General features: G+C 49.5%; 1 protein-coding gene across 1 annotated transcript in view; it reads right to left on the bottom strand.

The window, feature by feature from the left end:
• Positions 1-15,327, bottom strand: part of CACNA1A (calcium voltage-gated channel subunit alpha1 A) — a 285,647-nt gene that overhangs the window by 200,365 nt on the left and 69,955 nt on the right. Inside the window, exon 2 of the mRNA XM_036302813.1 lies at positions 14,127-14,420. Coding sequence (XP_036158706.1) covers positions 14,127-14,420 — 294 coding nt within the window. The remainder of the gene's footprint in view (positions 1-14,126; positions 14,421-15,327) is intronic.

Genomic DNA, 15,327 nt, shown 5'->3' with positions numbered 1-15,327 from the left:
CCGGCCACCCTGAGGCAGACCTGCTCTGGGCCAGTCCCCATCTGGCAACACCACCAGCATCCTTGGTTGGGGCCGGGGTCATCAGCATTTTTCAAGCTTCCAACTGATTCCAACTGCAGCCAAAATCAACAGGGGGGTGTTGTTGAGATGCAGATTGGGACCCAGGAAGGCTGGGAGTGAGACTCTGCATTTCCAACTCCCTCCCAGGAGATGCTGATGCTAGAACTGCCTAAAACTCCCTGGAATGACAGAATGTTCTAGATCTGTACCATCTAACAACAGGCACTAATGTTATACCCATTTTAAAGATGAAGAAACTGAGGCCTAGAAGGGTAAGTGATGTGCAGTTGGAAATAAGCAGAGTGGGGATTTGAACCCAGGGAACCTGCTTCAATAGCCCTTCCTGGACTGCCTGAAACCCAAAACAGAGCCATAGAACCTCAGCGTCTGCAGAACCTGGTGCAACCCACCTCCCCCGCAAGACATCTGTGCAGAGAAAAACGAGCAAAAGGTGTGACCAGAAGATCCTGAAGGAGATGCAGAGAGCTCGCACAGATCTGGAAAAGGCTCATCGTCTTCGAGATGTTAAATCAAGGGTAACCCAGTTGGCTCCCTAATCAGGGAAAGGCGACCTTGGAGGGCACAGACTCGTGACCTGGCCCTAAGCCTGACACATGACCCAGCTGTGCCATTTCCAGGACTCTGTCGTAAGGAAACAGTTGCAGGCATCTGCACAAACATCATCACTGGGTGGGGTCGCTGCAGCGTGGCTCGTGTTGGTGGAAACACAGCACGCAAAATGACCCTACTTGTGTTATGGAAAACAAAAAATGTAGGTGGGCCAGGGGGAAAATGCGAATTCCTTTGTAGTAAAAGTCCCCACGTGGTCAAAAAATCTCTGCACAAATCTACCCTTGCCACCTTCCTGCCCTCACCTCGCATAGTAGGTGCTCAGTGAACATTTCTGAATGAATGAATGCACTCATCCCCTCCCCCATCTCTAAGCTCACCTGCTCCAGGGGTCTGCATCCTGTACATGCCCAGGGCAAGCCCTCGTATGGGGACCGAGGGCGCAGAAAACCACAGTCTACACCAGCAGCACTCGCCATGCCAGGAACCCAGAGAAAGTGAGACACGACAGAAACACTGGGCGCCAGAAGGAGAAGAAAGGAGAAACGGAGGCCACAGCAGCTTTCATGCCAACCTTTCCCAGCCCCGGGTGCGATTTCCTTCTATATACTCGTCTACATTTACATCAACGAATCTGTTGGTAGCAAGCCTGTCGCTGATTGTGTGGGATCTAAAGTTCACAGAAAGCTGGCTTCAACACCCAGCAAGGAAGAGAAACTGTAAATTAAATTTAAGTCACCCCAAAACTCTAAATCCACCCACTCCCCTCCAAGAAATCCGTGACATCTTGTACATCAGGATGTCTCAATCTTGGCGCTATACTGACATCTGGGGCTGGATGATTCTTTCCTAGGGCGGGAGGCGGGTTATCCTGTGCATTTTTAGGACGCTCAGTAGCATCCCTGGCTTCTACCCACTACATGCCAGTATCACCTCTCCCTCCACATTCGTGACAACCAAAAATGTCTCCACACGTTGCCAAAAGTCCCCCAGTTCAAAAGCATTGCTGTACGAGCGGCCCAGGAAGAATTGCAAACCAATCCACTGTTCTTTCCCTGCTCCTCCTCCTCAACTTCCTGAGTTTTGAGTCTCAAAATGTCTTTTACAGATTCAAGGAAAGTGTTGGCCACGGTTTCGAGACTTGAGTCCCATATCTAAGACCAGAATTTTATTCTGAAAATCAGAACCTTGGACAGAGATGCATGCACAAAGATGTTCGCTGCACTGTTCTTTACAAGCAAAACAACCAACCAACCGGAGACGGCTACACGGAAGTACGATACAGCCATAAAGTCATCAGAGATTAACAACAGTTTTTTCTGGGGTTGCTGCCAACCCATACAGCACCACGATGTGAATTTCAATAAGATGCCCCTTTTTCAAGTTGTTAGGTCCATCTGTCAAAAATGGTCACATCTGCCCTAACCAGTTTGGCTCAGTGGATAGAGCGTCGGCCTGCGGACTCAGGGGTCCCAGGTTCGATTCTGGTCAAGGGCATGTACCTTGGTTGCAGGCACATACCCAGCGGGAAGTGTGCAGGAGGCAGCTGATCGATGTTTCTCTCTCATTGATGTTTCTAACTTTCTATCCTTCTCCCTTCCTCTCTGTAAAGAATCAATAAAATATATTTTTAAAAAAATGGTCACATCTTCATTTCTCTAGAACAAGATACTTAAGCTTCCATCAACTGGGGCATTTAAATAATAAACGTGTTGTTCTATAAGGCCTATGATGTGAGATGGGATACCCTTTTGTGGTGTCGAGCCCACTCAAGTATACATGGTAGCCCTGATGCTGCCAAAGATATCTAGTGACGTGGAAATGTGTTCAAAAAAGCCTATATCCATAAAAAAGTATGGATAAAATATATTAAAATGTCTCCAGAGCCCTGGCAGGCTTGGCTCGGTGGATAGGGCGTCGGCCTGCGGACTGAGGGGGCCCAGGTTCGATTCCGGCCAAGGGCACATGCCTGGGTTGCGGGCTCCATCCCCAGTGTGGGGTGTGCAGGAGGCAGCCAATTGATGATTCTCTCTTATCACTGATGTTTCTATCTCTCTCCTTCTCCCTTCCTCTCTGAAATCAATAAAGAAATATATTTTAAAAATGTCTCCAGCCGAAACCGGTTTGGCTCAGTGGATAGAGCGTCGGCCTGTGGACTGAAGGGTCCCAGGTTCGATTCCGGTCAGGGGCATGTACCTGGGTTGCGGGCACATCCCCAGTAGGGGGTGTGCAGGAGGCAGCTGATCGATGTTTCTCTCTCATTGATGTTTCTAACTCTCTATCTCTCTCCCTTCCTCTCTGTAAAAAATCAATAAAATATATATTTTTTTAAAAAAATGTCTCCAGCCGAAACCGGTTTGGCTCAGTGGATAGAGCGTCGGCCTGTGGACTGAGGGGTCCCAGGTTCGATTCCGGTCAGGGGCATGTACCTGGGTTGCGGGCATATCCCCAGTTGGTGTTGTGCAGGAGGCAGCTGATCGATGTTTCTCTCTCATCGATGTTTCTAACTCTCTATCTCTCTCCCTTCCTCTCTGTAAAAAATCAATAAAATATATTAAAAAAAAAAAAAAAAAAAATGTCTCCAGAGATTCTCTCTGGACAGGAGAGTACAGATATATTTTCTACTCTTTGTTGTACTTTAGGTGTTCCGTTAATGAAGAGGGCGGGCTTTGGGGCTAGACCTAAATGAAGAGGAGTCAGCCATGGGAGACCCGGGGGACTATGATGCAGGCAGAGGAAACAGCCGACACAAATGCAAACAGGGCCAGTGGGGCTGAGACAGAACAGAAGGGGTAGACAATGGAAGAGATGAGATCAGAGGCAAAACAGGGACCAGATCAGGTAGGGCCATGTAGGGCCCTCGTATGTCTGATCTGCAGTCTCTGGCCAGTGGGTAAGAATCTGGGGCACATACCCGACCCGCTCAGAGGAGAGACATCTATCCCTCTATCCTCCCACTATTCACCGATGAAGCAAAATCCTAGAAATCCCGCTTTCTCTTGGATTCCACTTTCAGACTCATGTTAAAATAAACTAAACCAAGTATTTCCAGAAATTTAATAACCTTTGTCAGCAACACTGTTTTTCTCATTGTTACTCAATTAACAAACATTTATGCAGGCTATAGAGCAGGAACTGTTGGGAGATATGAGAAAGGTAAATTACCAGCCCCTACTATCAAGGAGCTTTCTAATTAAAGAGGTGAGACATAAGCATACAATCATATTTTCACAAAAAGCATGCAAAATTCACTTGACTCTAGGAAAGGTCCAACTAAGGTATAAGTGGAGGAACTTGGCCATTCCAAAACCAATAAGAACACCAAATATTAGAGAGACTGAACATGGACATCCGACCTTCTATACACACTCTTATGTCCAACATCCACCCATTCTCCCACCCATCCATCTTTTTCTCCTTCAATCCAGTCTAGTCATCTGCCAATCTATTCACTATCTGTCCCTATATCCATTCATCCTTTTTTTTCTTCCTTCCTTCCTCCCTTTCTTCCATCCATTATCCACACATCTGTCCACCCACCCATCCAGTAATCTGCCAATCTCTTTATCCACTTGCCTATAATCCATCCACCTACCCATTCAATCACCCATCCAACCAACAGCATTCATTTTTCTTTATTTTTCCCTCCCTTCCTTCCTTCCTTCCTTCCTTCCTTCCTTCCTTCCTTCCTTCCTTCCTTCCTCCCCTCCATTCATTTGTCTACCCACCTATCATCCATCTCTCTGTCGAACCATCCATAGATTCATCCATCCATCCATCCATTCATCCAACACCAACAGCATGTGCCCCTCTACCCCGTAATCATCCATCCGTGATCCACAACTTAAAAGACTGCATTGTGATTAGGAATAGGCCACACTGCTAAAAATTTGCATTCTGACAACTCTTCCAAAGGTAATTCAAGTCCATAAACATTTCTGGCTATCCCAATTTGTGCAAGACCCATATACTCTGAGTTCTTGTAAGGCCCTCATGGAAGCTGCCCTATTCTTGCTGTAATTGATTTCATCAATGATGGCACTCTTAGAGCAAGGCTAAGGAGTAGGGGGAGCTTGTGGAGATTGGAGGGAATCTGGTATTGAGAGAGAGAGTCTTTCAGTGTGGTGTAGGGAAGATGCTTAGGAGCACAGAAAAGGATTGCTGAGAGATGGGGGAAATCCTGCCCGAGCCTTAGAATCACGGAATTCTACTATACACCATCACCCTGTGATTGCTTTCCCCTTGGTTGATACCTTGGAGCAATGATGTTTGAGGTGATCATCCAGGAAAATGGGTTAACAAGACACATGCCAACGAATACCAGAGATCAAAGGAGTTGAGAACCTTGGAAAGAAAAGGCAGAATAACTAATACTTTGTAGCACCTATTGTGTGACACACATTATGTCAAGCATTAGGTCAGAGAATCCCTAATATGGCCACCATAATAAGTCCACTCATCCATCCTTCCCCGCATCTATCCATCCATCCATCCTTCCTTTCTTTCATCCATCCATCCATCCATCCATCCTATGCATCTATTTTTCTTCCTTTCTCCCTTCTTCCTTTCCTCCCTCCTTGCTATCCATCCATCTATAAACACATATGGAGCTTAGTAAGTTCCAAGCACTATTCTAAGAATAGCATATAATAACTCATTTAATATTCCAAGGTAGGTGCGTTTAGAATCCCCACTGGATAGACTGGGAAACAGAAACAGACTTGCCCAAGGTCACACAGCTAGTGACTAGAAGAGCTGGGATTTGAACCCCAGCCACCTGGCTCCAGAGTCCATGCTCTCAACTCGGCCATGTGGCTTCTCACAAACCAATGGGTCTAAACCACAGGTTGACTTTCAGAAAACAAGCAGGAACAGGGATTGTCTGGCTGACCTAGCCCTTTGAGAGCATGATGAGTAGAATGTGAAATGCCTTCACCAGTGCCTGTCAGATGGCGGGTGTTCCATAAATGCTGATGAATCTCAGCTGATTCTAACTGAAGCTAGATTCCCAAGTACACAGACTAAAATTAACACCTTGAATTCATTCATTGAAAAATTATTTATTCATCACGGCAGCATTGTTCTTAATAGCAAAAAATAAAATAAAAAAATCTGGATATATCCCAAATGTCCACCATCCAGGAAAATGAATAAATTGTTGTATCATCACAAAGTGCAATATTATACAAAGAAAAATAAATGACTCAACAAGAGAGATGAATCTTAGAAACATACTGTTGAGTGAAAAAAAGCAAGTACAAGTTCCAGAAGGCTAAAAAACTCAGAAGCCAAGCAAGTTAAATTTATAAGGCACATGTGATAAAACCTGGAAGGAAGGAAGGAAGGAAGGAAGGAAGGAAGGAAGGAAGGAAGGAAGAAAGGAAGGAAGGAGGGAAATAAAACCCACACAATCCAAGGGAGAGTAAATACCTTTCAGAGAGTACAGTGGGGGAGGGGATGAGGAAAAGGTGGGTTGGGAATTATAGGTGAAGTTATTGGTCAGGTTCTAAGCTTAGGGTTTCTCAGAGTGTGCTCTCCAGAACAGTTGTATCAGAGCCATCCGGGAACGTGCTAGAAATGCACATTCTCAGGCTCCATCCCAAACCTGCTGAGTCAGAAACTCTGGAGCTGAGGCCCAGCTCCTGCTTAGAAGCCCACCAGGGGATACTGAACATCCCCCAGAGTGAGGAGTTTGCCCTAGAGCAGGTGATGCTGACCCTATGGGGCTGGGGATACCACTCTGAGGACCACCATTCTAATTTTTGACTTAGCTGGTCGGTCTACCAGTGTTTCCATACTCTATTAAAATATGAAAAAATAATAAGCTAAAGGAGACAATATTGAGAGTGTGTTGTAAACCCAGAAGAGAATTAAAACAATAGGCTGTAAACCTGAGGTGCATAAAAGCACACGGCCAGAGAGGTGCACAATTATGTATTCAGCCCCTGTAGGTGCCAAGCACAGGGTCAGAGAGGTGACCACAACAAACCCAGCCCTTCCCATCAGGAAATCTAAAATCCATCTGTCTTGCTACTTTTTACAGTGATAATACATGCCACATGCTTTCTGTGCACAGTATCTTTTAGCCTTTCCACAATTCCCTGGACATTGGACTGTGCCCATTTTACAGATGAGCAGACTGAGGCTTCACTGCCGTGAACTGGAGCTGAGACTTGCAGCGGAGTCACCAGTCCCCAAGCATTACATGCTGCACCTCCAGTCAATATCCTGCTCCTTTCCGCCACTCCTGGTGCCCTTGCTCAGAGAGTCGCATACCTATGAGGACTCCACAATGTGCCACAAACAATGCACAGCAGCAAATGAAGGTTCCCCCCCACACTCCCCAGTCCCATTATTCTTAATAAAGAAAATAATAAAGGTCAAGGGGATAAAAGAATATGGCAAGTTCTGGGAGGTCAGAAACCACATAACTCCTACCCCAGAGCAAGTTCTAGGTCACCCCCAATGTGTGTCATTTAAGAGAAATCTGTCAGTTTATTTTTGAGACCAGACGTAGGCCTCCCGCAAACACTGCTTGGATAAAATACCTTAAAATTGGTTTATCATACACACGGGCCTAAAATGAGTACAGAAGTTCACAGTGTGATTATTATTTACTGACAGGTGGGTGACCAAGTTGAGTTTCTTTCATGGCTCCAGAGAGGGGTCCCTGGCCCGTGAGCAGGGTTATGCAGGGGGAGAGGCTGCTGACTGAATTCCAGGTCCAACCTGAGCACTGAGCCCCTTCAGGGAAGCCCCAAGGATGTTCCCAGTCTGAACAGAAAGTAAAGTCATGCCTGACCCAAGAGAGATGACAAAACTTGATCCCGACTTAACTCCGGAAATTTGCTTCAGAGCCGGGATCTCGTTTGAATTAGCTGCCTTAAGTGGGCAGCCTCCAAAAGCCAACTTCATTCCGATCAAAAGTCTTGGCTTTCTCGGAGGGAAAAAATTACCTATCTTCCCCTTTCCTGGGCCACGGAACCATCTCTTGCTCCCCTCCTCTTCACTGATAAGAACTCACCACTAGGGTGACCAACATCCCAGTTTGCCTAGAACTGCTGGGTTTCCTGAGATGCTAAAACCGGGGCAGTCCTGGGCAAACTGGGACATCTGGTCACCCAGACAAGAACTCATTCTTGGTGGTTTTTGAAACCCAAGTTGCTGAGGCCAACCACCTGATCCCCTCCTCTGGAATGTTACTTGCCTTCTCTATTCTTCCAAGAGAGAAAGAAGAAAGAGAGAAATTGGGGGAAGGGAGAGGGGGACCTAAGCTAACCCCAAAGCAGGGTTCAGTTGTTAACTCTCAGTGGTCACCTGGGGTAGCCACAGCAGCTGTCCTAGGCCTGTGGTCTCCATCCTGGGCGGGACTCTTGACAAGCTCAAAGGGAGATGAGTTTGTGGTGGGACATGGGGGGAAGGGGAGAAAGCTAAGTATATATTTTAAAACTCCTTCACCTTGTATCAAGGGAGGGGAAGACAATTAATTCTGTCTTACATCAAAGGAAATAGAAAAGTGGGTCAAGTGGGCATAATTTTTACGTCCAAAAGCTTCCGAGGGGTACTTTGAAGAGTGCCCCACTCAGATGACTAAAGTCAAACTGGCCAGTTACAGGGCCCTTTGCTCCCCCTGTACCCAGAGAGCCTCATTTCCCCAAAAGCCAAAGTTTCCCAAAAAGGACATTAGGATAAAAGTGGTCTCTGATATTATGGCTCATGTATTTTGGGGGCTTTCTCCATGCAGGACACTGTGCTGAGTGTTTGCCATGTGTGACCCATTTAAACTCCCCAAGAGTGGTCTGAGGGAGATGCTATCGGAAGCAGTATTCCCATCATGCCCACGAGGAAACTGAGTCATTCAAACCGAGGCTGGCCCGGGGTCCGGAGCGCGTCCCCTCTCTCTGCTGTCTTTCATGGCACCACCCAGTCCTTTCTACGAAGCTGAGTTAGCATTCGCAGAAATGTATTCACGATGGGGGCTCTGACCACCTCTGCGCGGAGCCCACTTTCACGGTGGTGCCTTCGATCATTGAGGAAGTACATGTGTGTTTGCGACTTGGGGGTGACGGAGGGGGGGAGGGGCCACAAGCCACAAGCCACAAGCACTCAACAGACATTCACCCCCAAGGCACCGAAGGAGGACTTCACTCACAAGGGGCCACTGTTCCCCAGCTTCTCAAGCACTAAAATTTCAGAGACCTTCTCTGGTCTGATAACCTCATGCACTCCACTCCCCCAACACACAACTAAAACCCATCAAAAACCTAAAACATTGGCACAAGGGTGAATCAGATCCATATGATTTGGCCAACGAGGCAGAGAGGCCTTTTTCACTCACTAGACAAACGTTTATAGGGCGCGGTGGGACTGCAGGGGGCGGGCCTGGCTCTCACAGCCTTGACTTTTCACAGCTGAGCAGCAGAACCAATGCCCCCCCACACCACACTCCCTGCTCTCCCTACATTTCAAACCAGTGCGGGCACTTGGCTACAGATAACATTCTCCCTCTCCCTAGTCCTCTGACTGGCACTTAATGCTACCACTTTCAGCACTTTCTACACACTCACAATTCTTTACCCTAAACCCTTGAGGCCACATGTGCCTTGGCATTTAGAGCTCGATGCTTTTTTAGAAGGATAACAAGGGTAGTAATGTTAAAATGGCACAACCACTTTGCAAAACAGTTTGGCGGTGTCTCACACAGTTAAACATATACTTACTGCACAACCCAGCAATCCTGCCCCTGGCTATTTATTTACCCAAGAGAAGTGAAATGTAGGCTCCCAATGCTTCCTACTAAAACCCATCTGCCAGCACTTACAGTGGCTCTATTCATAATCATCCGACCTGAAAGCATCCCAAATGTTCCTCAAGTGGGAAGTGGATGAACAGGCTCTGGTCCATCCCTCTCGTGGAATATTACGCAGCACTGAAAAGGAATGAACGACTGGTACCACTGGTACCATGAATGAATGGATTGCAAAGGCTGCATGAAAGAAGCCACACTCAAAGACTACACACGGTGGGATTCTGTCGATATAACCTTCTGGAAAAAGCAAAACTGTAAGGACACAGAACAGATTAGTGCTAGCAAGGGGCTTTGGCAGTGGGGAGCTGGCTCAAAGGGGCGTTAGGGGGGTAATTTGGGGTGACAGACTGTTCCCTACTTTGATTTTGGTGGTGGCTACATGACTGCATGTATTTGTTAAAACTCACAGAGCTGTATGCTAAAAGGGGTGAACTTGCTAATATATCTCAACAAACCTGATTTTTAAGAAAAAGGAAAGAAAAGTAACAGGATGCATCTGTGATATGACCTAGATACCCTAGGAGTCACCCACAAACCAGCACCATGGGCAACCCTTAGAAGTGTGTTGGAAGAGCAGAATCCCAGGCCCCACCCCAAACCTTCTGGACCAGGATCGTCACTTTAACAAGATAATCCTCATGCACAGGAACATTTGAGAAGCACAGCAAGGTACACATAACACTCCCGGGGGGGCTGGCACAGTACCCCATTATCAAGCCTAGCTAGCATTTCTACAGTGAAACACGCCAAAACGCACACCGGGTGGGATACATTCAGACTGTACATTAAAACTATAAACTCCGGCCAGTTCGAGGTAGGTTTTTCAGAGAAGGGAAGGCACCTTTGTAGAAAAAAAGAAAAAAGTGGGAAAAAAGCCATGCTAATTCTTACTTCCCAGAATTTTGCTCTTCTGAAAATGCCGGCCATGCTGATCTAGTAGATCTAGGGATCATACTGTCCTGCCCTCTAGAGAAGTATCTTCTAGCACATTCTACTTTTCAGGATGGGCTCCAACTTCTCCCAGAGCTCCCTCTGTTTCTCAGTTGTCTTTAAAGAGCCTTTCATTAAAAAAACAAAACCAAAAAACAAACTGCGGGAATGCCAGTCGGCCAATGTCCACAGGCTACCTGATGTGGTGGGACTCTGGGCTTCTTGTTGCGATTCCCAAAACACACAGATGAAAAGCCAGAATCCACGCGCGATTCAGGAGACCCAGCGTGCAAACACGCAGACCTGGGTCCATGGCTCTTGCAATGGCCCAAATGCCTATACCCTGCTCCGTGGGAGAACTGCTGGCATCAGCAGGACTGGGGGAAGATGACATTCACAGTGGCGCTTGGTGGCACATCAGAAGGAGAGAGTGGCATTAAGGGGGGGCTCTAGGAAGGTTGGCAGATGCAACTTCTTGAGCTGACAGATTTGTGCTCCTTAGAAGCCGTCACCAGAGCCTGTCACAGCCATCTTTAGATCAGACTTCCAATCAACAAAAACATGCAAACAAGGTGTGTGGTCAAGATGGCTTGCCGCCCGGCTTTTACTCCAGGAGCAAAAGGCAGCAGCAGTGTAAATCTGAACACCCACAACTTCCATTTCGGTTTTCTTACTTAGGAAGAGAGAAATAAAGTTAATGAGAATGCTTAATTCTCATTGCTGGCTTCAAGCTGGCACTGCTGGGTGTGTGTGTGTGTGTGTGTGTGTGTGTGTGTGTGTGTGCAGAAGAGTAAGAAGTCACAATGGCCAAGTGCCTGTGAGCATGGGGAGATCAGGCTGCACCTTCCACCAGTGTGCACGCTGTAAGTAACACTTTTAGGCCCAGGACGCATACAGCCAAGTTCATGTAACCTGCACTCACTCTTCCTCCAAGGACAGTGAGGAAGCTGCTTTCCAGATTCAACGACAACCCTTCGTTAATGCCGTTTCCAAAAACACACGTACCAGAGAATGGCAGGGCCAAGTCCACTCCTTAGGTATAGGCCCAAGAGAAATGCAAAGGAAAAGTTTAACAAAAGACGAGTACAGCAATGTTCCCAACCGCACAATCTAGAAACTACCCCAGTGGCCCTCAAAATAAGTACCTGTGTTAGAGTCACACAATAAGACACCACACAGCCATGAGAAGGAACTGCCTAGAACTGCTCACAGCAACATGGATGAATCCTGTTAAGCTAAAGAAGCCAGATACCAAATAACACAGCCTTCGACTCCATTTACAGGAGGTTCAAAGAAGCAAAATGAGCCAATTACAGTTAGATCAGGGTAGCAGCTACCCTTGTAGGGGAATGACTGGGAGGGGGCATGAGGAAGGTGCTGGGGGGGGGGGGGGGGGAGGGGACTGGTCGCATCTTTTTTCTTGACCTGGGTGCCAGTTGCATGCTTGCCTTCACTTTGTGAACACTTGTAAGCTGGACTCAGCTTGTGCACTTTCTTATACATACATCAGACTTTATTCTAAAAGTTCAGAATAAGTATGTAAACACCTTCTTAAATGGCAGTAGTATTTGGATTTAGAAGTCAACATTCTGCCCTGGCACACTGACTCCTCGGCGTTTCCACCTCCTTGCACTGGCCTGAATTCCCCGATCCAGGCCCCCAGCTCTCTGTCCTCACCCATCTCATCCTCCCGGAAAAAGCTCAGTCCTGGGTGACCTGCTCTGTGACAGACTGGGGGATGGAGAGCCTTCCCTTCTAGAGTGAGGCTGTATAATGTGCTTGCTGCCTCAGGCCAAAGAGAGAACAAAAATTGTCTGCAGAGAGCAAAATGCACAAACTCATCACAAAGCTACCAAGAGCCAGAAAGCCAAAAAAAACCCCAAGTACCACCAACACTCCTCAGTCACCTGCACCCCTCCCCTGAGCGATCCCCTGCCTCCCCCACAGTCCTCTCTGCAGGATTCAGGCCGGACCGGGGTGAACTAAGGACACATTAGACTTCCACTTCCTCCCTTTCCTCTTAGGAGATGCCAAATCCATGATCTAGAAGGCAATCTAAAGCCATTTTCAACTTGGAAACCTGTCAGACCAGTGAATTCCTCCTGGACACCCCCTGGAGTTAGCTGAGCAGTGCACACATTGACACCTTGCCATCCTCCAAGCTCCCACCAGTCCTCCAGGGGTTGGGAGGAGGCAGGCAGAGTGATCACAAGACCTCTGAGAGGTTGGAACTTAGCAGGCAAAGAGACCTGGCTCCTGCTTTGGGCACCCATTGTGGTTAGGGGTACACCCCTCCAGATGGGCCTCAGCCGAAACTCTTTAATTTTCACCACCCTCAGAGTAAACTGTTCACACACTCCAAAACCTCAGTGACAATTTAAGCACCCAGAAGCCAAAAGCCTGGCTCAATACTGAGTCCCACTGAAAGTGAATCCGGCCAGCACTGTGCTCTGCAAATAACCAACCCAGGACCACTCCAAGGCCCAGCCCTGTCGAGTATAAGTCAGAACCATAGGCAACATGGATGGGGGTTCATTGCGGAGTCCTGGGGACCCAGGCAGCCCGGTTCATTTTTACACTGAGAGCAGCCAGTTGGAACCTTGCCAAGAAGTGGCACATTTGGGCATGACACGGTGGCCAGCCAGCCTGGGGAGCAGGGTGCGTCTCCCCCCCCCCCCCACCTTGGAATCTGGGTCATGCTTAGATAACTGCTAGAGAGCCCGACTAATTACCCATCCTTGCCTGCCTACATCTCAACAGATGTTAAGCCCTCCTTAAGGTTTATTTCAAGCAGGCACAGATTTAAAGAAACACCGGGGATCTGCATTTTGATAGCATCTGAACAGAGGAAAATGTGGTCTTCACCTTTCTCTGGATCTTTTGGTTTAAAAAAAAAAGAAAAAGGCGTTTACCTGCCTGAGATGTCCACATGGGTGCTGATTCTCCTGCTGTCCCCTCGCGGCTCCCAGTGGTGGGAGAAGCTGAATCCAGCCCAGGGCCTGGCACGGCCCTCTAGGCAGGACCCAACATTTTCTCCTGCCCTATCTTTCCTCCCGAGAGAGCTCATACTGGGTCTTCCAGGTCAGGGCCCCAGATGGGGCCACTGGGATGCTTGCTACACCCCAAAAGACGAGAGGCCATGGGAGATGAAGTGCCCTCCACCTGTCCAGGCTAGCGGCCCACTCTGGCCAGTGCTGGCCCCTTAGGGTGAAGGCCACATGTTCTCCTCCTCACTCCTGGCCCTGGAAACCTCTAAGTACCCCCAAGAGTGCGGCCCCCACCTGGGGAAGGCCGGTGGACAGGCCAGCGAGGTGGAATGGGGCTCTGGCTCTGTGGCAATCGCAAATGCTGGTGAGGGGAGACTAAGGATACCCAGCCAGTGCCCCCATGGCTCCCCGGCCCTGGCCAGTGCGCTCAGGCCGCGGCCCCGGCTCATTAGGGAGAACCCTGACCCCTTTGGAACTGGCTCTAAAGGCCCCACCAAGGCCCCTGCTCGACCCCAGGGCCCAGCCCTCCTTCTGGAAGAGGTTCTTCGGAGAAATCCACTCCCCGGGTCCCCCCCACCCCAAGCCTGCACCGTAGCTCAACCCCGCTCGGGGTGGAGAGACTCCGCACACTCCTCCCCGGTGCCCCCTCTCCCAGCCCCTGGAAGACCCCCCCACCTCCCATCAACCCCCGGGTCTCCCTCCCAGCCTGGAAGAGGGGAAGCGGAGGGAGGAGGGGGAGGCGCAGCTGCCGGGCTTCGGGCAAAGGATATGGCCATTCGGTGATCTTTTTGGCGTATTTTCTCACCACGTTGTCCTCGCTGAAGAGGAACAGAGACCGGTTGACCGTGAGGCAGTTCTGTCGGACGGGGATGGGGTTGTAGAGGGCCATGGTCCGCGCTCTCTGCGCCATTGACTGCTTGTACATCCTTTGCGCCCCGGGCTGCCCGCCCTGCCGGCTGCCCCCGGCTCCTCGCCCGCCTCCGGCGCCCACGACCACCCCGGCGGCTGCCCCGGAGCCTCCTCCCCCGTAGCGGGCCGGCATCTCGTCTCCGAAGCGGGCCATTCTGCAAAGAGCAAAGGGCTCCGGGTTACGCTGCGGCGAACGATGCGGAAGACGCCGCCGCCGCCGATGCCGCTGCTGATGCTGCCGGGGCTGCGAAGACGGCGGCCGGAGCTGCGACTGCGGAGACGCTCCCCGGCCCAGCCCATCGGGCGGCGGCGGCTCGGCGCCTCGGGTCGGGGGCTCACCAGGCGGCTGGCCGGCCCCAGCCGGGGATAGCAGCTCGGGACATCTTCCTGGCTGACCCCGGAGAAGGAGGGGCGGGAGGAGGGGGCGGGGGCGGGGCGCGGGGGCCGGGAGGGGGGAGGGGAGAGGGAAGCGAGGCAAAAATAACCGAGGAAGGAATCCAGGCAATCCCCAGGCCACCCACTCCGAGAAAAAAAAAAAGAAAAAAGAAAAGAAAAAGGCACTTAAAAAAACAACAACACACACACAACCAACGCACACCCCCTTTAAGATGCGAACGGTTGGCAAAGGACGCCCCCCGGGACGCGGTGGAAGCTTCAAATTCCTCCGAGGTACGGGTCAGGCTGGCATCTTGCAAAAGGAGTGCGCCCGGCCCATTTTTTAAAAATTTTATTAGAAAAAAATAAAAACCAAGTCTTTGGTGGGGGGAGGGCAGCTCCCCCTCCCCAATTAAGAAATCGCCCTTTTTTGTTTCGCTTGAGTTCCTAGACCTGAAAAGTCCAAGATCCGTAGCCCAAAAATAAAATTAAAGTAAAAAATATTAACGGGGTAAGGAGAGGAGGGAGGGGAGGGAAACGCTCGGGGCGGAGGCGGAGGGGGGCTTTTAAGGAGTCTTGAGGCCGTTTTTTTTTTTCTTCCTGAATCAACCCGCGGCTGCCTCTTCTGCTTGAGTGTGAGTGTGTGTGCGCGCAGCGCTTCGCTCAACCGTGCCTCATCCTGGGGTT

This window comes from Myotis myotis, unplaced genomic scaffold (genome assembly GCF_014108235.1).
Source record: "Myotis myotis isolate mMyoMyo1 unplaced genomic scaffold, mMyoMyo1.p scaffold_m19_p_33, whole genome shotgun sequence".
NCBI classification, from domain to species: Eukaryota; Metazoa; Chordata; class Mammalia; order Chiroptera; family Vespertilionidae; genus Myotis; species Myotis myotis.
Note: the sequence above shows the minus strand (reverse complement) of the source record. Positions and strands in the feature narration are given on the sequence as shown.